The sequence below is a fragment of the Saccopteryx bilineata genome, chromosome 3, assembly GCF_036850765.1.
Source record: "Saccopteryx bilineata isolate mSacBil1 chromosome 3, mSacBil1_pri_phased_curated, whole genome shotgun sequence".
Taxonomy (NCBI): Eukaryota; Metazoa; Chordata; class Mammalia; order Chiroptera; family Emballonuridae; genus Saccopteryx; species Saccopteryx bilineata.
This window is the reverse complement of record NC_089492.1, coordinates 120,161,307-120,185,875: the sequence shown is the minus strand read 5'-3', so window position 1 is coordinate 120,185,875 and position 24,569 is coordinate 120,161,307. Positions and strand designations below refer to the sequence as shown.

Below are 24,569 nucleotides of genomic sequence, written 5' to 3'. Positions count from 1 at the left end.
CGTGTGCGCGTACTGCTGCACTTTGCTAGCCCTGTACCCTCTTTGGCCAGAGCAGCCCCACTTGTGCATGCAGCAGTGCCCCACTATCTCAGCCCTTTGGACATGACAACCTTGCCTGCAGGTGCCACAGTGTTTTGCTATCACCACGCTCTCTCTGGGCAAGGGAGCCCCATGTGCATGTGTGGCCCAGTAGGTGCACTCAGCGGCACCTGCCACACCCACTGAATCAATCTCTTTTTGGAGGAGCCCCTTGTATGCCCACCTGTTCCTGCTGGATCTAGCTATGCTGGATCTAGCTAGGGGATGTGCTCTAGAAGCCTTGGCCAGAGAACCTGGATCAATCTCTCGCCTGCTATCCATGTGCAGGGAAATGTAAACGGTGTTCTCCTGGATAGTTCCTGGACAGCTCCCTAAACACACAGTTCCCCAACCTTCTCTATGTGGTCTTTCCCTTTCTCTTGTTATGCAAAAGTTGTTCAATTGGCTCTCAGTTGTCTCTCAGGAAGAACTGCTTTAACTATAGGTGTACAGTCGATGTGTTCTTGGAGGGTGTGAGTTCAGCTTCCTCCTACACCAGCATCTTGGTCTCCCCTCTAGACAATCACTTCATTTAAATCATCCATTAAGTAAACATTAGATCAAGACACATAATCCCTTGGCCTTAAAGATGAGTATGAAGACAACACAGGCTTACAAAACAACTAAAACTAAATAGGCCAGCTAAGCACCACATGATGGTAGAAATAACCACTAATATCTGTAAAATGCTTCAGTTTTTATGTTTCTAAATAAAGCTTCATAACAACCTGGTGAAGTACATAAAGCACTTGGCATTACTCTCATTTTACACAAAGCTTGTAAGCAGTAGAGCAAGGATTTGAACTTCTGACACCACTGTACTATACACCTCTTCAGTGCAACTTTCTGCTAGGGGCTGATGATAGAGGTAGAGGCATTTGGACTGCACCTCAAAGAATAAGCAAGGTTTTGATAGGTGAAGAGACCACAGCATTCCAAGGAAAGAACATACACAGAAGTCTAGAAATACAATGTATAAAAGGAACTGCTGGATTGCTTCACATAAGGCAGGCAGAGGAAATACGGCTATTCGGGTTGAAAGCACGTGAAGAGCTTTAAGCAGCTGACTTAGCATATATCTGTACACGACCCTAAGAAATCAGATGGTTTAGGAAAGAGAAGGAAAAAAAAAACATAAATGAACCCTTACTGTGCGTTTGGTACTCTTCCAAAGAATTGCCTCACAGTCAGAGATATTAAGTTATGAGGTAGTATTAAAGGGAGATTAGACTTTCGTTAAGTCTTCCGCATCACTGGAAACATGGGTTTAATAGAAGGGAAAATCGTAGAAGGCTATCTCTGTAGTTTCAGCATGAGGGAACAGTGAATGCAAAGCAATATTCCTGTCTGTGTCTGAAGTGATGGTTTTTCCAAGTCCCTGAGTACTCTATCCCTAAAGGTAAAAAACAATGTCCTAAATTACCTTAAATTTTCTTACATTATTATCTAAAACTTACCGAATCTTCTGGAGGTCTCTGGATTTTTCCCCAATCCACAGAAGGTCCCTTTTCTTGCAAAAATCTATGAAATAGCTTACAAAATCCATCGAGGTCTTTTTTAGTGTGCTATGAAAACAGAAATTATTGTTACAACTAGCAGAATACTTAATAATAAAAATAGACATATTATACACTTAAAATACCTTTGAATGAAATTCTTACACTATCAGAACATGAAATCTATTTATACCCCAATTTAAAATTAAAGAAGAAGGAAAAGTTAATAGGAACCACACTTAAAGGAATATAAACCAATAATCTTCCCACCAGTATCATGTAATTTAAATACTATTCAATCCATGGGAATTCCAAATGGTTCTCCATATTTATTCACCAATATCTTTCTCTGCTTCTTTTAAGTGAAAATTAATCTTCATCAAAATAACAAAAAAGAACAAAACATAGCTAACCTCAAAACATTAAGTATAAACTAAAATTTAAAGATGAAAATCTACTGCCTGACCTGTGGTGGCGCAGTGGATAAAGCGCTGACCTAGAACAATGATGTCGCTGGTTCAAAACCTTGGGCTTGCCTGGTCAAGGCCCATATGGGAGTTGATGCTTCCTGCTCCTCCCCTCTTCTCTCTCTCTCTCTCTCTCTCTCTCCCTCCCCTCTCTAAAATAAATAAATAAAATCTTTAAAAAAAATAAATAAAAATGAAATTCTACTGATTTATTAAGTAGAAAACACCCGTCTATTGTGGGACCTTTACTATAGCTGACAAGTAGTATAGTTCTATTAGAATTGGCTCTTTGGAAAAGGCATGCAGGATATATGGTTCATACACTAACTTCTCACAATTCTAACTGAATATTGGTATCCATTTCTCCATCCAATAATACTAAAATACAGAATAAAGAGTAATTTGGCCCTGGCCAGTTGGCTCAGTGGTAGAGCATCGGCCTGGCGTGCAGAAGTCCTGGGTTCGATTCCCGGCCAGGGCACACAGGAGAAGCACCGATCTGCTTCTCCACCCCTCCCCCTCTCCTTCCTCTCTCTCTCAGCCAGAGGCTCCACTGGAGCAAAGATGGCCCGGGCGCTGGGGATGGCTCCTCGGCCTCTGCCCCAGGCGCTAGAGTGGCTCTAGTCCCAACAGAGCGACGCCCCCTGGTGGGCGTGCCAGGTGGAGCCCAGTCGGGCGCATGCGGGAGTCTGTCTGACTGTCTCTCCCCGTTTCCGGCTTCAGAAAAATACAGGGGGAAAAAAAAAAGTAATTTTGTTCTGATTGTTTTAGACTTTAGAAACTGCCTAGAATTAAAAAAGAAAAAGACAATGGTTTTACAATGGCCAAATGTTGAAAATTCTTAATTGTTAAGGAATACTACACTTTAATGTTCTCATTTCATCTTGTGCTTATTTTTAAATGGATGATCAGCAACAGCAATAGCAACTCAGCATGTAGGTGAGTGAAAGCAAAAAGCATTGTTTACTATTTACCTCAAACTCGTGTGATGGTGCTGTGATGAGTATTTTTTCTAGTTCCTTCTTCACAGATAATTCTAGTTCTTGTCGAATGACCTCTTGGAACTGAGAAGCACCATCTTGAGACATTGCTTTGCTAAGATCTTAAAACAAAAATATAAAACCACCAACTGAAAAATGAGATACCCATTCAAACAGCAGATGAGCTATAATTGATTTATTTCTGGTGTTCCAGCAAATGAAAAGGGTTCAATCCTATAGTCTCATCATCCTCTCACAGCATATTAATAGTGTCAACTAGTTAGGAGTACAGAATCACAAGTGCTCAAGTTTGACTATTTGGTATATGTTATATGCTTTACTAGTATATCTGAAACACTTCTGGGAAGATGAGGCAGGTGGAAGTAAAAAGATTAATTAATCTTCATTTGAGCACATAATTCCATCTCTACTAATGTTTCTCTCCTAGCCATTAAAAGTGGAGAAAAATCAGAACAAATGGAATAACATTAATAAGGGTATGTTATATGGAACATGCCCTTACAGAACTGCTGCATCAAAGATAACTGGAGGAGTCCTGCAATTTTGCTAAAGCAAAAGACTCCTCCCGCCTCCAGACCAGATAAAAAATTTAAGGAATCCTGTCCATTTTAGAAAGCCAGCCATTCCAGTTCATACTCCTCACTGGAAGAAGCCCATGAGAGATAGATAATGGTAATTCCAAGGTACCTCTACTTCTGTTACTGGCATCAGAAATTTCATTTTAAAAGAATAAGGGCACAGGGCTGCTTCCTCACTCTGCTCTTCAATTTCAGCCAAGACTTTTTAGTACTAATCTGTGCGCAACAAGGCTATCAGGGCTTTTGGTATAGCTGGGCATCTCTGTGATGGACGGATCCTACTAAAGGTGACAGAAATGCCTTTTAGATGAAAACAAAAATAGTAAATACAGAAAAAGAAAACATCACAACTCCTAGCACCTTGGGGAAAAATGTAAACTCAGATGTTTTATATACTCAAGTACCTAGATAGTAATTATTCTGTTTACTTCTTTAAAAATGAGACAGCCTGACCAGGAGGTGGTGCAATGGACAGAGCGTTGTCAGCCTGGGAGGCTGAAGACCCAAGGTTCGAAACCCCGAGGTAACCAGCTTGAGCATGGGTTTACCAGCTTGAGCGTGGGATCACAGACATGATCCCATGGTCACTGGCTTGAGCCCAAAGGGAACTGGTTTGAAGCCCAAGATTGCTGGCTGAACAAGGGGTCACTCACTCTGCTGGAGCCTCCCCAGTCAAGGCACATATGAGAAAGCAATCAATGAACAACTAAGATGCCACAATGAAGAATTGATGCTTATCTCCTTTCCCTTCTGTCCCTGTCTATCCCTCTGTCTCTCTCACTAAAAAAAAACACACAACAAAAAAACCCACATGAGACAATCAGATTATTCACCTCTCCCTTTATCCTCAACCTTATTTTCTAAATGTATTCGTGAAGCTTATGTTCAAATATTTTCTTTGATAAGTAATTAGTTCTACAAATGTTGGTTAATTAGGCCCTGGCCGGTTGGCTCAGCAGCAGAGCGCTGGCCCAGCGTGTGGAAGACCCGGGTTCAACTCCCAGTCAGGGCAAACAGGAAAAGCGCCCATCTGCTTCTCCACCCTTCCCCCCCCCCTCTTCTCCTCCCGCAGCCAAGGCTCCATTGGAGCAAATTTGGCCCAGATGCTGAGGACAACTCCATTGCCTCTGCCTCAGGCGCTAGAATGGCTCTGGCCGCAACAGAGCAATGCCCCAGATGGGCAGAGCATCGCCCCCTGGTGGGCATGCCAAGTGGACCCCAGTCGGACACATGTGGGAGTCTATCTAATTGCCTCCCTACTTCTAACTTTGGGGGGGGGAAGTTGGTTAATTAATTAATTTATTTTAATGTTGGTTAATTTAGCAGAATATTTCATATACCAACAAGTTCTTTCACTTGTTATCTAGGAAGAAGGAAACATTTATATAGACAGAATTAAAGCCAAAATAATAAATATTTTAAAGAAACTTTTGAGAGCAGAAATTAGTATATTATGTTAACTCCTGAGGCAATTTATTTAATACAGTCTCTCCCTCTCCCTCTCCCTAATATGTGTTAACAAATGAGGTATTTAACATAACTCTTCAAAAATCTTTTATACACACTTTCCATCATATTAAAATCCAAGAGGGGGAAAAAAAGTAAACAAAAGAGAAAAATAAAAGGAAATTTGGTAAGATCACACAATCTAATACTAAAATAGCCATTTTTTAACTGTATTCATTTTGTCTACGGCCATACCACCCTAAACGTACCTAATCTCGTCTTGTTTGTGCTTGTCTTGTCTGTCATCTTACAGGGATAAACAACACAATTAAGTTTACAGACTCCAATAAAACAGCCAAAGTGACCCAAACTGCAGCTTACAAATAAGGTTTTTGTGAACTAAAAACCACCAAGAAACAAAAATGTGTGTTCCATAAACAACCTAAAGATAGATATGTTTCAACCAGTAAGAAGCAATTTGATTATGAACTGTAAAAACCTAGGACAATGCATGAGCTTGTTTGCATAACTATGGTAACTAAAAAACTCCTCCAGTACAAACTAGGTTAATGTGACATCAACCACACATGTTCATCCCTTGGCTAGTTTAGTCATAATTTAAAATCTATCACAGGTTAAGTCCTCCATGCTGCTGCCCATCTATACCTGGGATGTCTCTTCCCCAATCTTTAAGCCAACTCCTATATTAATGTCTAGAAAATAATATGGAAGAAAAATATACTAAACATAAAGCCTCTAAAACAGATGAATTGTTTGTATGTCACAGACTGATTAAAACAGATCAAAATATTACTATATAATAATTTTTAATATTTCTTTTTTTGTTAAGACTCAAAGACATCTATAGACAGACTTGCTGCTTTGTTACTGAAGTTAGATCCTGAAAGGCCAGCATTCACAGTCACATTCCTAAAAAATATAGTCATGGAAACATTTAACTTACTTATATTCTGGGCAAATGCCAAAATGAGATAAAACTAAATGTAACTGCTAAGTTTAAAAATAACTCTAGTAGCTGTCTGAGATTTGACTACATGAGAACAGTCCAAAATAAACCCACATCAAACTTTAGAGACTCTACAGAACAACAGCCTATCGATGTACATGATTTAAAGCCAAAATGCACAGAACCCATGCCACTATCCTATCAAGCCAAGCTAAGAAGCTGGTTGAAAAGCTCACATTTAATATTATATATGATCTTTGTCAGCTGCAGCAAGTCCAACCTTAAAACACTCATTCAAAAAAAAAAACCCAACAAAAATAAACCAGACAGATTCAAACAAATTGTGACAAATAGCCCTAAACGTTATTCCTCCCATTTGTTTGACATAGCACCAAATGCAAAGGAAGAACAAGTTGTGTTCCTTCTACCCCCTCTACAAATATGAATAGCTTACACAACAAAAGAACATTACAACATGCCTATCACTTCTACACCATTCCGTAGTTGTTTCCCTCTCCTTTCCCTGAGGAAAGTACCACTGTGAAGTTCTATTTCTACGTAATTAGAGAATAAGGAAAAGCTTTCAATGAATAAAAAATATTCTAGAATAAAGAATAAATGCTTAATCAAGAAGAGTGTCTATCTTGCACAGACCAGGAGGCACAGAGCTAGACACCATTTCCCTTTTCAGTCACCTTATCCATCCTGAATTTTTAAAGAAAGGTCTGGAATTTCTGGTAGGAAAAGAAGACATTAGAAGCTTTCTTGGACTTAACATTCTCAGGTTATACTTCTGGCAATGATGGCTGAATTTCTAATGAAAGGTCAAAGAATCCCCTAAATAATGCAAAATTTCTAACCTTCTAAAATGTTTTGTCCCTCATTTCCTATCAATAGAGAATTGATTCTCCTTGACTTTAAAAGAGTGAATTAAGAATTAAACATTTCATTACCTCAGTCATAAATCAAAACATTTTTATAGATGAGAGGGAGCATTTAATCTACCTTTAATATATTAACAGATAGGAAAACAAAGCTGAAATAATTAAATGACTTATCCAAGGTCACAGAGCAGGTTTTATGAAACCCAGAAACAAAGCCAGTATATGGCAAGCCCCAGCCCAACACTGAAATGAAAATATCTTGCTCATTTTTCATTTTTTCCTCCTAGTCTAGTTCTTAAATCACAACACAAAATCCCTAAAACGCTCTCTTCCAAAAGCATTTATATCAGGATGTCTTCTTACACTCAATGGGACAAAAAGGAAACTCCTTACTACATAAAACTGGGCTTACTAAGAGTTGTCTTGGTTGACTTAATTAGAATTTCTTCAATTTGGTACAGAACAGGCAGTAACTTTATTTTACAAGTTTCCCCCCACACCTCAATTTCCTAATTCTTTCTTGTTCATGAGAACTAAAATTTCCACACCATGGACTTTCCTCTGTCCAACTGGAGCCAACCATAACAACCAAAAAAAAAAAAAAAATGAGGAAGAGAAAATGCAGTAAGTCAATCTAACAAGTGATTGTTTTCAGGTATTTCACTTCATCCACTTCAGCAGCTAAGAAGTATACATAATAAACTCTTCCCTGACATCATGCAACGGGCATAAATAAAATAACTTTCCTCTCTAAAGTAGAAAGCTAGCTTCCCTAAGCAAAGGCCATGGAAAAGCTGAAGAAAGAATACCAAGAGCAACAAAGAGGGTGAGGAGACTTCTCCAGGCCACCATCCACCATTTATTATTTCTGAATAGTTCCAACCTTCCTTGGAAACTCATTATATCCTCAGAGTTGGAGAACTGGAGAGCTGACTTAATCTCAAACTAGGAAATCACTTGCAATCCATGTAAATGTAAAACTCAAGAATGTAAGAGCAACTGGAATTAACAACATTTAAGTGTAAGACATAGACTAGCTTTATGGCCAGTTAAAGCTAGCCATCTTCTTCTGGAGTCACAACACTACAGTCCTTTAAACTCAGTTATTTATGAATATTCCTCCTAGAAAAGCTTTTCTTCTCTGGATTCCATTACCCAATATTATCCTACGTCATATTCTAACATCTTTGTCCAGGCCTCAATTTCCATTACATACTACTACTCTTTCTTTTTCTGCTCTCTGGATTTCCTAAGATTTTTGTCACTGGACCATGTTTCCCTCAACTATGTATTTCCTTTCCAATCTCTTACTAATAACTCCAAAATATGTGCCTCTCATCCTGATCCTTTTTTCATGATATATAGGCTCACGTCCTCTAGTCTTCTAGACTTTTTGAACCTGGATATTCAACTGGGTACCACAAACTCAACAGGTCCAAATCATCTAAATGTCTGCGCTCCATGGCAGTAACGTTCTTAGTTACTCCTAGGTGACCTCGAAACCTCATAGTTATGGCTTTTCCCACCTTTCCCCTGAACATTACATCCAATCCAGTACTACTTAATTGGATCACAATTCTATTCACTGCATTCCATTTCCACTGCTATCTTATTTTCCCTCATTTTCACTCTACTGGTCATAATAAAAACAGCTTTCTATTTTGCCCATCTGTCACTCTGATCCGGTGGTATCATGCAGAATGGACTGATTCCTGTTAAGCTGCAATCCCAATCACATCACTTCTCTGAGTGGATGGGCTTTCATTTGATCGGAAATATATACAAATTCTTCAGTCAGGCATGTTTTCACAAACCAAGTTGACATACCATTTTGAGTAGCCAAAGCTAATGAAAGAACTAAAGCAGAATGCCTAAAGCAGGCATGGCCAACATATGGCCTGCGGGCTGTATCCGGTCCGTGTAATGAGTTTATGCGGCCCGCGATTAAATTTTTAATATTCTCCACTACTTTAAAATCTCAGCTACTCAGAAGCGAAAGCATCTTTGATTATTGGAAATCGAGATATTTAAGAAGTGACACACGGAAAAGAATGCCGTGTGACTAATCTAGGGTTAACTTCCAATAACTGGTCGAATGGATTTGCGATACTTCTTTATTTTTTAAAAAAATTCCATTATAAAGATTTACAACTTTTGTACTCGTCTGTACTCGATATGAGCTGTTTGACGTTTTGCAGCGATGTGAAATCCACATTCTTTTAGGCAGAGTTTGCCAGTGTGCACCCAAGGTCAAACAATTCATTATTTTTGTAGTCAAGTGTGCTGAATCAAGAGTGGCATTGTAGCATAGACAATAGCTGCAGTTGATAACTAAAAATGTGTCCAGGCTATTTGTAAAATGAAATAATTGTTTTATTTGTGATATAACCCCTTTAAGCTCATTCTCTTAATTAGTTTCGATTGATTGTGATATAGTTTGGATATTTATACGGTATGTAATTATATTTTTATTAAAATAATATTGTATATTAAAATTTTTTCACATTTATTGATAAATTACATAATAAAATTTTATTTACGTAATCGTTCTTGTATTTAACACTTTTTAATTTTAATATTTCGTCCAGCCTGTGAAAAAAGTTTTCTTTCTAATCTGGCCTGGGGGCAAAAACTGTTGGCCACGCCTGGCCTAAAGACTGCAACTTCCTAACTCCATTTGTGACATCTCAGTAATATTTCTAAAACTTTAATGTGCATACATATGACCTGGAGGGCTTGTTAAAACACAGCTCCCTGGGCAAGCTCCCAAAGATTCTGACTCAGTGGGGCTGAATGGGGAGAATATGCATATCTAATAAGTAAATGCTGCCAGTATTGCTTTGCATATAGCTCTTATACAGACCATACTACATGTTAATATGTTTGTGTAGTCATGCATCGTTCTTCTCCTACCCCAGTGCTTTTCTATCAACTATTTTTTGCCCCAAGGCCATGTGCTTAAGAGCAGGCACCAGGCCCAGGTTTTTTAAAGCCTCCCAGTCATTGGTTTAAGCATGAAACATACTGTATTTCCCCATGTATAAGACACAACATTATCAAAAAATTGGGGGTCTAAAAACTGGGTGTGTCTTATACAGTGGTTATAGTTTTTTTACTTGCATTTCCCAGCTTTTTAAGCTTGTTTTTGTGCTGTTGTTGATTTTTTTACTTGCTTTTTCCACTTTTTTGAGCTTGTTGTCCTTGCACTCATTGTTTCACACGTGTTACTGGTATATTATGGTAGGTTATACGTTTTGCCATGTTCTGCTCAGAAAAGATTTTTGTACAGTGCTGAATTTAAGTTAAAAGTGATCCAGTTTGCAAAAGTGAATGGAAATCGTGCTGCTGAACGTAAGTTTGGTCCTCCTCTGAGAAGTCAATCCAAGACTGGCTACAGGAAGAAGAAACCCTACTGAAAATGCCATGGCAGAAGAAGGCCATGAGAGACAAGTCAGCAAAATGGCCTGATTTAGAGAGGGAATTGAAGATATGGATTGAAGAGCTAAGGGCAATTGGAATTTCTGTGTCCACAAAGATGGTTCAGCATGAGGCAAGAATAGCTGATGAAAAAGTTACTGATTTCAAAGGAGGACACAACTGGTGCTTCAGGTTCATGAAACGGAATGGACTAAACATGCTTACACACACCAGACTTGCCCAAAAGATGCCTGAAAGCTATGAGCAGAAGGTCCCTGAATTTCATTGTTTTGTCATTCTATGTTGGAAGACACATCAGTTTAAGTTGGGACAGATTGCAAATATAGACAAGTTCCCTTCATCTGATGTCCCAAGTAACAGAACTGTTGATAAGAAGGGGGTTAAAATTGTAACTGTGAAGACAAGTGGACATGAAAATAGCCATTATACAGTTGTTCTAGCTTGTCGTGTCGACGGAAACAAGCTGCCTCCTATGCTGATTTTCAAACGCAAAACTATACCAAAAGAAGACATTCATTAAGGAGTGATTTTCCACGTTCATGATGAGTGTTAGATATAGATCAGGATGGGATGAAGCTCTTGTCCGAGAATGTTTGCAGGAGACCAGGTGGACTCTTATGCAAACCTACCCTATTGGTGCTTGATCAGTTCAGGACACACATAACAACAAAAATACAAAGAAAATTGCTGCAGAGTAAAATACAAAACTTGCCATCATACCTGAAGGCTTGTCATCCCAGCTCCAACCACCTGACGTCAGCATTAACAAACCCTTTAAAGCTGCCATGAGAAACGAATGGAACCAATGGATGAAGCCTTTGGGGGACAATTTGACACCAGCAGGAAGAGTGAAGAAACCAACTATAGAAGAAGTCTGTACCTGGATGAAACAATCTTGGGATAGTATCAAGATTGAGATCATTGTCAAATCATTTAAGAAGTCTGTACCTGGATGAAACAATCTTGGGATAGTATCAAGATTGAGATCATTGTCAAATCATTTGGAAATGTGACATTCCAAATGCCATAGATGGAACTGAAAAGGAGGCAATATATGAAGACAGTGATTTGTCATCAGACACAGATGAGGACAAGCTAATGGATGGGAGGTTTGACAGTGATGAGAAGTTGTATGAATTTTATGATGAATAAAAATTGAGTTCAATAACTTTATGTAATACATTTTTTTTTCAAATTTCAGGCCCCAAAATTAAGGTGCATCTTATACATGGGGAATACGGTAATACATATGATTCTGACCAGTAAGCCAATGAAGGTAGTTTAACAAATGACTTTGAAGAAAGGCATTCTTCATTGAGAAAAAGCAGCACATGAGAAAGAAACAGTACCTTTTCCAACCTTGGACATAACAAGTATGTGTCCACATCTCTCTCACCTTTAGTTTCTTCTACTATTCAGTGATCTTCAAGGAAGCTGATCCAAGAATGAGATAAATATGCTTAAGGGAGAAGTAAGGAAAGATTGATGCGATCTTTGTACTGAATTAACCAACCCTGGGATATCCTACTTCAAGATTCATGCGATACAAGTCCCTCATTTTTTAAGCCAACTGAGTTGGTACTTTTCTGCTCTGTGAAATTAAAAGCATCCTAACTATTATAAATTTGTTCCAAAGCATACATCTCAAGTGTCATTCAATACTTTTAGAGAAAGGTATGTAGAAAAGAGGGGGAAAACAGAAGTTAATAACCTATGTGTATGAGTTCTAAAATCACGAGAACCGTCCCAGGATAGATCCAGGAAACCTGATCCAACTGCCTCCAGAGGCTCAAACTCTGACTTTTGCTTCTGCTCTTTTGGGAGTGCCATTCCTAGTGCTTTAGGTGGTAGCTTCTGAACATTCAAAGAACCCTTCCTTTCTACCACAACTCTTATATGAAGCTTTTTTTTTTTAGTTTTTTCTAAAGACTTTATTTATTCATTTTTTTTGTTTTTTGTTTTTTTTTTTTTTAGAAAGAGAGGTGAAAGGGAGATAGAAAGACAGAGAGAGAAGGGGGTGGAGCAGGAAGCATCAACTCCCATATGTGCCTCAACCAGGCAAGCCCAGGGTTTCGAACCAGCAACCTCAGTGTTCCAGGTCACCGCTTTATCCACTGTGCCACCACAGGTCAGACCTAAAAATCTAAACTAAGCAAAGTTACCCATTACATGCTCACATGATAGGTCTTTGTACCACTCCTTTATAACATTACATGTTAAAAATCTATTCAATGTCTAATGTAAAGTAGTACAACCATTATGGAAGAAAGTATGGTGGTTCCTCAAAAAACTGAAAATAGAACTACCTTATGACCCAGCAATCCCTCTACTGGGTATATATCCCCAAAACTCAGAAACATTGATACGTAAAGACACATGCAGCCCCATGTTTATTGCAGCATTGTTCACAGTGGCCAGGACATGGAAACAACCAAAAAGCCCATCAATAGATGACTGGATAAAGAAGATGTGGCACATATACACTATGGAATACTACTCAGCCATAAGAAATGATGACATCGGAACATTTACAGCAAAATGGTGGGATCTTGATAACATGATACGAAGCGAAATAAGTAAATCAGAAAAAAACAGGAACTGTATTATTCCATACGTAGGTGGGACATAATAGTGAAGCTAAGAGACATTGATAAGAGTGTGGTGGTTACGGGGGGGAGGGGGGAATGGGAGAGGGATAGGGGGTGGGAGGGGCACAAAGAAAACAAGATAGAGGGTGACAGAGGACAATCTGACTTTGGGTGGTGGGTATGCAACATAATTGAACGACAAGATAACCTGGACTTGTCATCTTTGAATATATGTATCCTGATTTATTGATGTCACCCCATTAAAAAAATAAAATTATAAAAAAAAAAAAAAATCTATTCAATGTCTATTAACAAATTACAACCTCTGTAGGAACAAATCATCTCTATTATTGTTCACTGTTGTATTCCCACAGAGCTTGAGATATAATAAATATACTCAAGTAATGCTGACTAAATAAATAAGGAACCTATTATGATAGTTATGGGCTGGGCACAGATAAGGCCAAACAGAAAGTATGTAAGAGCCATTTCTGATCATGGGAAAAGGAGAGTTAAGAAAAATATGGACTATGTCCTCGGTATCTACAGTCCTTAAGGATTCTCAAGCAGGGGCTGATTATATTAGCCAAGTATTAGAGACACTGTCGAAAATAATTCCAAATTGTTAGGCAATCTAAACAAAATGACCTCTAAATTTTTCAATTTTTTATTATCCTATATACATGTTAACATAATATTTCACTAACTTTAGAAATTAAAATTCAACAATTATTATTTCAGTTTAGCATAACTAGGAAAAATACGGAAAAGTTATAGTCCATGACATTTAATCATATAAAAAAATTAGTTTATTTAATATGCTCAATTTTTATATGGTCTTTTAGTATTAAAGTCAATGTTGATTAATTCAGATTGTAAACTACAGTATGACAGTTTACATTTACATGTTTTTAAATGACTCAGCTTTACATATTTATGAATGCTTAATAAATGCTTTTTGATAACAAAAAAGATACTAGGCTTTTGAGAACTGTTCTAATACTCCAGCACTAAATATGCAGAGTCACTTGCTAACTGAGATTTTTTGCTCATCATACACTGCTTACTTAAAAAAAAAATTTTAACATTACTTCCTGACTAGTAGCGGCACAGTGGATAGTGTTGACCCAGAATGCTGAGGTCCCAAGTTGGAAACCCCTTGAGTGTGGAATCATCAACATAATTCTCAAGTCTGTGGTGTGAGCCCAAGGCTGCTAGTTTGAGCAAGGGGTCGCTGGCTTGGCTTGAGCCCCCAACTCAAGGCACGTATGAGAAGCAGTCAATGAACAACTAAAGTGAAACTACTATGAGTTGATGCTTCTCATCTCTCTCCTTCCAGTCTCTTTCTCTCTCGCTCTCTCTCTCTCAAAAAATAAATAAATAAAATAAATAATTAAAAAAACTGTAACTGTTGGCCCTGGTCGGTTGGCTCAATGGCAGAGGTCGGCCCAGCGTGTGGATGTCCTGGGTTCGATACCCAATCAGGGCACACAGGAGAAGCAACCATCTGTTTCTCCACCCCTACCTGCCTCGCTTCTCTCTCTCTCTTATCCTCCCCTCCTACAGCCAAGGCTTGATTCGAGCAAGTTGGCCCCGGTACTGAGGGTAGATTCACGGCCTCCACCTCAGACGCTAAAAAATGACTCCGGTTGCATTAAAGCAAGAGCCCCAGATGGGCGGAGCACAGCCCCCTAGTGGGCTTGCCAGGTGGATCCTGGTCAGGGCGCATGCGGGAGTCTCTGACTACTGTCCTCTCACTTAAAAAAAAAGTTGTAACTGTTGTAATTTATACCTAAACCAGACTTCTCATTAATAATATCACTTCTGAAAAACAGAATATTCAGAAGAGATGTGTTACTAGTTAGCACCTTGCATTAAATTTAATGGATAAGAAAGAAGGCATGCTAAGGAGCCTATCAAACCCATTTGCTGAGAGGAAGAAAAAGGAATATAATATAAAATTGCCATCAAGGACCAAAAACTTATAGGGCAAGCCTGCCCTGTAATTTTATATATGTGCATTTAGATTACACTTTTAAACTCAGTAAGACTTTAAGGTCAGTGAGTACAGTTCCTTCATCCTGAAAATAAAACAGGGCTGGATATGGGGGGTTAAGGGGAGTTGACTTGCTTTAGGACACAGTGGCAGTGCTCAACTGAAATCCAAACCCTGCCACTTGGTGCCCTGCTCTCCTTCCTGGAAGAAGATCTCCCCTTTCTTGGTTACAGCGCATTTATGTGGTTTGCCATATCCTGGCGTATGCCACCAAATCTGAATGAAAACTGGCAAAAATCCAAATATGTCTATTATGTAAAGTTACAACTACATATCAGAATAAGCATTCTCTTATGCTCTTTAACTTTTCCTTCTATGTAGTTTATTTTCTGGGCAATGAAAAATCAAAGAAAGCTTTTATGCACTCTATAAATATTTTATTACCAAGCTTAAGCACTTACCACTGGCATAAATGAACCCAAAACAGTGCAGAGAATTGTGTTATTCTATTTTCCTGCACTCTTTAGAAGTTTGAAAATTCTAGACAGGGTTATAACATAAAGGAAACATCACATCAGCCTTTGCCAGGACAACAACCAGAGAAAAACCAAACACCAATCACCTCATCTGCAGGTCACCACAGAGTGGTGCTAAAGGCAGTGTCCCCCTACAATAGTATTTTTTACAATTTGGTGATTAATAATTAGTCAATTAAAAATAATATGACTATATCATGGACATGAATACAATGAATAGTTTTTAAGCTACAACTGAAATCACAGAGAAACGGGAACTCTCTTGATTTACATACAAAACATTAACAAATTTCTTAGAAGTGTTTTGGAAAATAAAACATTTTGCTGTTTATGTAAGTTAACTAAGACAACATAGCCAGTTTCTCAATGGTTCTCAAAAACAATCCTTAATTATCAAAATAATTTGGGGGCACAATCAATTTCATTTGGCAATGACTAAGAAAAATAAACAATGGGACTTTTGGCAGAGGAAGAATTTGAGTCCTAGACAATTACTGTGCAACAAATAAAAGGAAATGCCTGTATCACCAATCTAGAGAATTGGGAAACAGCATTCCAATGAAGTATTATCCCCTTTCTCACACACAAGCCCAATCAAAAAACACAAAGTTAACTTTTCTTTCAATAGTTTAGCAAGCCAACTTTCAAAGAATTTAATGTTATTAACAAAAAGATGCATGCCTGGTAGTAGAATTATAAAGGTCTAAGAAAAATGGTTTCAACCAATAGTCAATGTGCCTGAATAATCCATTAAATTACTCAAGATGTCCACAATTCAAACCCTATTAAACCAAGTTTAAATATATTTTAGAAAAGAAACTGTAGGCTGTGTCAAAAGGACACAGTCTTTAGAAAAACTTTTGAGATCCTAAACAATCAAAAAGTGGTATGGGAATTTCCTCATTCACTAAATCCCAAACTCTCAGAGAATCTACCCCACAATTTTATTCTAATATTGCTAGAATTTTCTCCACTGGCATAAATACTAGATATCAAAAGGAACAGCATTATGGAAAGTTAGCATAATCAACTCTTAATTATTTATTTTTACAGATAATCCAGAGTTGGCTTGACTTTGAAATATTTGTTCATATTAACTCTTCAATAATGGATGTATCTGACTTTCTGAGAACTCCTGCACTTCACACAAAAAGTACTAAATACAACTTGGTGAAAACTGGAAAACTACAGTATATTCTTTTACCTAGGACATTTTCATTATTAGGCCCACTAATGTTCCTCACATAAAATTAAGTATACTATTATTTTAAGTTACTACAACTGTCTATGGAGAAAAAATAACACAAAGAGCATGTGTGTGAATCCATACTACATGAAAACACTGTCCAAAAATTCATGTCTTAGAGTAATTTCCTCTTAAAGTTATTTTTCAATTTATCTTCGGAATATTAAAAAAGTGTAAGTACTAGTATTTCTTATTTCTCTAATGTTCCTTGTCAATTTCTTATTTCCTCAGTTGGCTTTCACAAATGAAAATCCATCTTACTAGAAGAAAGAACCAGTCATCAAGAATTTAGCCATTGAGATTATAAGGTCCACAATGGAAAAAAAAAGTTTTCATCAACTCAACTTCTTATTCTGAGTTTCTTTTGGTTTTCCATTCATAACTGTGACTCTGAATGTAATTAAATCCCTCACTTCCCACCCTAGCAGCATAAGGAATCCTAAACCACATCTTTAAAAAACAAGGAGGGTGCCTTAGTCATTGCTCTGCCTCTCGAATCCATGCCATAACCCTCCGGGCTAAAAACATCCTAGTCCAATAATCAGTAATAGGCTAAATTTGGTTTTAGGATTTGAGAAGAACCAGGCCAAGGTCCAACCTCCACAACCTAGCCCAGTGTTTCTCATCCCTATGTTTATCTGAGACCCCTCTAGTTATTAGCTCAGCTAATCCTCCCTGGCCTGCTACCATCTATCAAATAAGCATTCACCAAGAGTCCTAAAAAGAAAATGCCAACAAAAAGGAAAGTTGACAGGCCTCAAATATTTTTCAACAAAGAGATACTCAAATGGCTTCCCCTGAAGTGTAAGTACTTAAATTTAAGAAAATTAAAAGACATGTTTATATAATTTAAATAGATAATGGTCTACTAAAAAGTTTGGTTTTTTTTAAGTTCCTATATTATAGTATAAGCACATAACATGGCCTTAGCTGGCTAGATGACAATAGTCCCTTTACCATTTATAAGATTTAAATCATGTAGGGAGATTACCCCATAGCTCTCAGAACTTTTAAAAAAGCAACACCCAAACAGCATGGAATGACAAACCTGGCAAAAAGTCACAACAGCTCATTAAATCTAGTACCTCGAACTGTGATAAGGAACCCCTTCTCAGTCAGCTAGTACTCATGCTGAATCAGAATTGGGGGCTCTGCAACAACCCCTCAAGGGAAGAAAACTAGCAAACGGAGAAGTAATATCACAGGCAGGCAGGTGACCTGAAGGCAGAATACACCAAACTAAGGCATTATGCCCTAGAACCAGTCAAGAATCTTCCTATGAAAAGGATAAGTGCCTGAGGAACACAGACCTGGGAGATACCAAAAAAAAGTTGAATCTTCTTTTGGCCAAGGAATATATATTGAGAACTCTTCTGTCTATCAACATGAAGTAGTTTTATTAATTGAACATTTTTAACCCATAACTTATGGTTAAAGCACTTGAGAATGAAGATGCCCAGCTTTCCTGTCAAAGCACACTGTCTAGATTTGGGCGAAGAGATACAAGCCAACTATAGCAACCCCAATTTCCAGGAAATTAAAAAACACACATATATAAGACATCTTCTGAACTACAAGTTCCGACCATAAGGGTTACACGAGATATATCAATATGGTACACTGTAAGCACTCAAAATTTTTCTGGAGACTGGACAAACAAAAACTGACCAACTAACTATATAACTATCACTGCTAAGCTCCCCGCTTTGGCCCCACACTTCTTTCTTTGTTGTAAAACATCTCAACTCCCAAATGTTGGGGGCCTGAACACCAAACCTAAAGAGGAAAAATAAAGACCTATCACATCTGCCTTGCTTCTGTTTACTTCTGTTGATGAAATGTAGTTATCCATATGGTGGCAATGCTATCTGAAAGGCCATTGTCATTTTGAGAAACAAAGTAAAAATTACTTGCCATCTAATATGTGACTAGTAAATTCATGTAACTCATCTCATTTCAGCTTCCCAATAACCCTGTGGCATAAGTATTAATACCCAATGTTTATATAAGTAAAAACTGAGGTTCAGAAAATTTAGGCATCTAAAGTCACCTCTAAGCAATAGGGTTCAAACCTAAGTCATCCTTTTATGTCTCTCATCATTTATGTCATCTTAAGAGGTGTTATAAAAAACTACAACCAAAAATGTAGGCTAACCTACTAAAAAGGACATGGAGCCCTGGCACGAGATCTCAGTTAGCATCGTCTGGATGTGCCAACACTAAGGTTGGATCCCGGTTCAAGGCACATACAAGAATCAACCAATGAAGACTGACCAGTGTTGGCGCAGTGGATAAAGCATACATCCAGAACGCAGGGGTCACTGGTTCAAAGCCCCAAAGTTTCTAGCTCTGAGAAGGGGCTCGTCAGTGTGGGGTCACTGGCTTGAGCAGGGGAATCATCCCAAAGCTTGCCAGCTTAAGCCCAAAAGGTCTCTGGTTTGAACAAGGGGACACTAGTTTGGCCCTGGTCAAGGCACTTATGAGAAGCAATCAATGTACAACTAAAGTAAAAGCAACTAGGAGTTGATGTTTGTCACCCTATCTCCCCATTCCTGTCTCTCTTGGAAAAAAAAAAAAAATCAACCAATGAATGCATAAATAAGTAGCACAAATTGATGTTTCTCTAGCTCTAAAATCAAGCTCTAAGAAAAATTTAAAAGAACATGGAAAGTGCTGAGTTTCTCATTTACCATCCAGGACAAATACTTTTAGAGCACCAACAACTTCAAGATACTATATTTCTCCCAGGGGGATATGATTCCATCTTTGCTCAAAGGGAACTGACAGTCTATAGTTGGAGAAACACGCCATTCAGGTAAGTTTTTAATGTAAGAGGCAAAAAGTGTTGGAAAGGACAAGGGTTTTAGACACATCTATACGTATACAAATTTCAGTGCTTACTAGCTGTGAATTTTGGACAAGATATTTACATTTCCTCAGCTGTAAGGGCTCTTGTAAAGTTTAAATGAGACAACATATGAACAATTAGGGGCCTAATAGTTGCTCAGTCTTTCCCCATGGAGTGGCACAACCTACGTATCAATGAGTGGGAATGTCAATTATTCCTACAACAAAGATAAAAAATTTAATGAACAAAAAACATTCAAAAACAAAACTCCCAGTCCTTACACTTGAAAACTAATCGGTGGAGACAGCTGAGTCGTTAGCCAATTAGGTTTATCATTTATAAGAGCAACAGCTAATAACATATAAAGGGTTTACACCTGAAGTACAAAATTTAAACAATGATAAACAGGAGCACAATCATGTTAACTGGGGGGGTGGGGGGGTGGGGGCGGTGGGGTGGGGGGATGCAAAACTGCCAACTTAAAAGGAAAACTACCCTTTAAAGCAAAAGTGTATCACAACTAAATGCAATACAGAACTGAGTTATAGCAAAGTAGCCTGAATAAGTCTATTAGTAGTAATGTACCAATGATAAATCCTTAGTCTTGACAAATGTGCAACTTTCCTATAAATTTAAAAGTATTCCAAGATAAAAAGCTTATTTAAAAAAAAAGTAAATGAAAAGGGAAAGGAATAAATTTCACAGCAATTCTTAGCTTAGGTATCGCTACTTAATTTAAAATCACCTGAAGACTGTTAGCCAGTAACAGTAAAGGCTGTGAAATCAGTCAACGTGCACAATCTCTGCAAGCTATTTTAAAGCACAACTACAGGAACAGCTGGAGTTTAATACTCTTAGCTTTTATAGAGAAGTGACTTGTTCACTTTTACTAAGCATATTCTTGCAAAATACTGGTCTTCTGGTAATTGAATTTTGTTGTTGCTGTTACAAAACCAAGTTTCTAACAGTTACTTCTGCCTTGCTATTTTTGACTAAGAAATTTGTTCAATAAGCATGTAAGTAGTATCTCTCACCACATATAAAGCATAACACAGATTTGAAAGTCTAATGACAACTGAGCTTAGTGCTAAAGGCGGGCATGTGTCCCGTTTTCCATAAAAAGGCAGGCCATCAAATTCTCTTACGTTTTTATACAAAGCGCAGAGAGGAGTTAACAAAGTGATGTGAAATTTAGTAGGGCATTTTTAATTCCCACTGTCAAATGATGGCCTTTACTGACAATTTTTAAAGTACATCTGCATTTATCGAGAGTCACATTAAGTGGTTGTGAACTTTACTAGCTGTGTGTTCAGCAAGATGGCTGAAGCTTTCATACTCTGGTGTCTGCAAGAAAAGGGTTTACTTGCATATCAAAAGGCGAATTCTATGCTATAAACTGGTGACAGAGGTTTAAGATAGCACCAATTTCAAAGTATACAAGGTATACACACATACACGCAATATTACTGCTTAATACAATTGAGAGGAATTCCCTAACCTCTTTTTAATGCGCATGTAGAATTTGGAGGGCAATTTTCAAATTCCAAAGAAACCTTAATCTTTGCAGATTTTAAAGAAGGAAAAAAAATAAACAGCAATGCAGCAAAGTCATTTCTCCTGCTGAAATGACCTCCAGCTTCTATGAGCTACTCCTGGTTTCGCAATAAATGAATCTGAGACTCAAACCAAGTACACAAATGCAATAGGAGCAGAGAACACTAAAGCTTCCCCCAACAGTCCTGGCATAACCCACCTGCCTTCCCTCCGCCTTCCCAGTTCCCTTTTCTGTCCGCGCGGTTACCTTAACTTCGACCAGGAAAAAGAAAAACAGACTAATCAACAGCTAAAATCCTGTTTTACAATCATTTACAGCCACTATCCCGGGGAGCGAGAGTGCTACTAACCTGATTTCAGAGAGGCAGAACTAAACCCAGCAGAGCACAGGGGTATAAATTATACGTATCTAAAAGCCAGCCCAGCAGCTCAAGGCTGCTCAAATGTCAATTTAACAAAAAAGGGTTTCGCAAATGGTATCTCAAATGAACATTCCCACTTCCAAACTACCCACCAACCCTCTCGAGTGCCAGTACCCAAATTCAGAAGAAGCAACCCGCGAGATAAGAAGAAGCGTGTCTTACCTGGTACAAATCTCGACATTTTAGGGTTTATTAAAATACTCTGGTTAGGTATATGTTAATTTCCAGAGAAGTCACGCTATCAGGTAGTGATTTCCTCTCGTTTTAACAACCGACGTGTTCTTTCTCCTCTTCCTAGATTTAGCCACTTAAGGGAGTATTTATTCGAAGCGAATAAAACCGGCTCCAGAAAAAAAAAAAAGAAAAACCTCCTCCACTTCCAAAGACAGAAACTTGGTGCGACCGAGTCTGCTCGTAACTCTTAACTACACTGCGCTCCTGACACAAATGAGGGCCAACTGGAGACACCCAGGAAAGGTAAAATCACACGAACTTAAATTTCATCAATGAAAGAGGCGGATCTACAGCTGCTATTTCACCGCCCCCGGGCCCCCACGCCCTCCAGGGTTGGCGGGCCGCACCCCCCGGCTCTCCTTCCCCTCAACGCTGTAGAGGCTACAGCCAAGTCCACGCAAAACCGGCCAACAGCGGCCCCGGCCCAAGCAGGACGTCTGAGACCGGCAGGGGGTGGCGGGGGGAAGGGAGAGAAGCAACCATTTCTACCCTCCCATAAATATCCTGGGACTAGGAGGTGCTAAGAATTCCCAGCGCGGGCGGGGGCCTCCAGCTCCCCGCCTTCCGTCGCGAGCAGCGAAAACCCAGCCGCTGCATTTTCACGAGGGAGGGAGGGGCCGAAGGCTACATCGCCCCTCCCCCGAGGCACACTAAGGGGAGAACCCTCGTGCTGCTCCGAGTCCGACGGACAGGAGCCCCGCGAGGCCCCAATCTTCCTCGCAGACATTCCAGTCCCTCCTGCCCAGCGCTCGTTCAAACCCCAAATCCGGCCTCCGAGGCCACACAGTGGGCAGAAAAGAAAGACTCTACACAGCTCCGAGTGGGAAACACACCCTCCTCCGGGTGGTGGAAAGCCCGCCCTGGCCCCTCCCAAACCACCACCGAGACCCACCTTCCTCCTCTTCCTTAGCAGCAGGGAAATTAGGGGCGTTTATGGCGCCCCGGGAAGAAGACTCGCAGGCTCAGAGAATGTCACCTCAGAGGCACCCTTCTCTCTCCCTCTCTCCCCTCACACATGTACACCTTGAACCCCTCGCTAGTGGTTGCAGCCCGGCAGTTAACGCCCTCCGCCCATCCAGCTGCCGGATCCAGACTCCTTAAGCCCCTCACTCTCTCCTGAATATTTCCCCACCCCCTCCATTTGCAGCAGCCCCTCTATGCGGAAATGTTCCTACCACGCAGACCGACAGGAGTAGCTGCCAGTCAGGAGCCGAAGCGGATGCATGATTTGACCAATGAGACGCGAGAAAGTGTCAGAGGGCGGGGCGTCTGCGGCTCTACAAAACCCTGCCCGGGTAGGCGCTGCGCCAAATATGGGGATTCCGTGCGTGTGAGTTGCATTTGGGGCGGCCGGGCAGAGATGTTTCACTAGTAAAATACTCAGTTTTCAACAGATACTTCCGCAAGGGAAGGATTATTTTTCAGTTCGTAAAAATGTTCCCGCCTACCAGAGGTTCAGGATAGAAACGTATCCGGCGGATAGAGCCAAACCACCCGACAGCAACTACCGGGAGAGAGCCCAGGCCTTTTCACAAACTCTACTCACAGTGTCTGGTCTGGGGAAATGGAAAAGCCTTGAGGAGTAAGCAGTGGGATATCGGGGGCCCACTAACAAGAGGAGTGATTCATTTGGCCAGTGCCAAATGAAGGCTCCCCCACAAGAACCACCCCCTCCGGTTTCCTGTTCTTGTAAAGATTTCTGCTGTGATAGTCGTTTACTTTCCTGGTCAAAGTGGAAATGCCTTAAATTACCCCTCAAAAAATGCTTACCTCTTAATAGCTTCCTAAGTCCTCATGGAAAGAGGATGCTAAAATACAGAACGTTGGCAATGGCTCGGGACTACGAGAGGGCCCACCCAGCGCCCAACAAAAATCAGTTACCACCAACTCCACCCTACCTGTAAGACTCGGTGTGCCAGTCAGTGGGTGCGTCTCAGACTTTACACCTCATGACTCAGCCACAAATCGTCAGAACAGATGAATTGTCAGCACTCTCTTGGGTGTCTTCAATAAACCGAGTAATTCTAGAAGTTTGGACAGCACTAATCAACCAAGGCAAAGTGAGAATGTTTAAACGCCTCATTCTCTAAACATTTTAATTTTTTTAGTGTCACATATTCATATGGAAATGTTATGAGACAAGTGACACAGAGAAGGCCAGTGATTTATTTGGCATAATAGAGAATGGCCCTCGTTACTATTTTTATTTTGTGAAATACAAAAAGATTATAGCCAAAAGCCTATCACTTATAAAATAATTTCCCCAAATAAAAGCAAAGAAACATCTAAAATCCAGATGCCTATATTTTAATAATGGCATTTGGAGACTGAAGATAATCAGAATCTCCACATCTTTTGTGTCCAGTAGAGAAATTGTTCCAGTATTTATCAGTCATCATTAACACCAAAATAAAATACCACTAAAAGGTTTTGGCCCCATCTGGTTGCTTAGCCTGCAATAAAGTTAAAGGGCAAGGAAGAGTCTTTAATTATACAGTTTATTGTAAGAAGGAAAAGCAGTTACTTTCTACCTTTGCAGATTAAGGGAGAGAAAGTAAGTTTCAATTGCAGCAAGAGCATTTGGTAATACCTAAGAATGACATCTTGATTTATGAGTGATTAGATACTAAGATATGGTACCAAAGGATGTGGTACCTGTATGTGCTGCCTCTAGAAATCTCCAAAAAGTAAGTACCTGTCTTCAGTGGTTAAGTCTATAACTACCCTGATGCTGGCTATTAGAGAATACTACAAGCTGTATTCCCAAATATTATTTCTAAATAGTGCCCT

The 24,569-nt window shown here is 39.3% G+C and overlaps 1 protein-coding gene across 3 annotated transcripts in view; it reads right to left on the bottom strand.

Annotated features, from left to right (window-relative positions):
* Positions 1-22,931, bottom strand: part of UGP2 (UDP-glucose pyrophosphorylase 2) — a 62,413-nt gene extending 39,482 nt beyond the window's left edge. Inside the window, exons 1-3 of one of the 3 annotated variants that reach the window (XM_066267234.1) lie at positions 22,672-22,931; positions 3,016-3,143; positions 1,536-1,643 (exon numbers count right to left, since the gene is read on the bottom strand). In XM_066267234.1, coding sequence (XP_066123331.1) covers positions 1,536-1,643; positions 3,016-3,129 — 222 coding nt within the window. In that variant the 5' untranslated portion in view covers positions 3,130-3,143; positions 22,672-22,931. Of the gene's footprint in view, positions 1-1,535; positions 1,644-3,015; positions 3,144-21,707; positions 22,275-22,671 lie in introns of those variants that run through there. The other 2 variants (XM_066267233.1, XM_066267236.1) reach the window with 2 other exon arrangements.
* Positions 22,932-24,569: the final 1,638 nt, after the last annotated feature.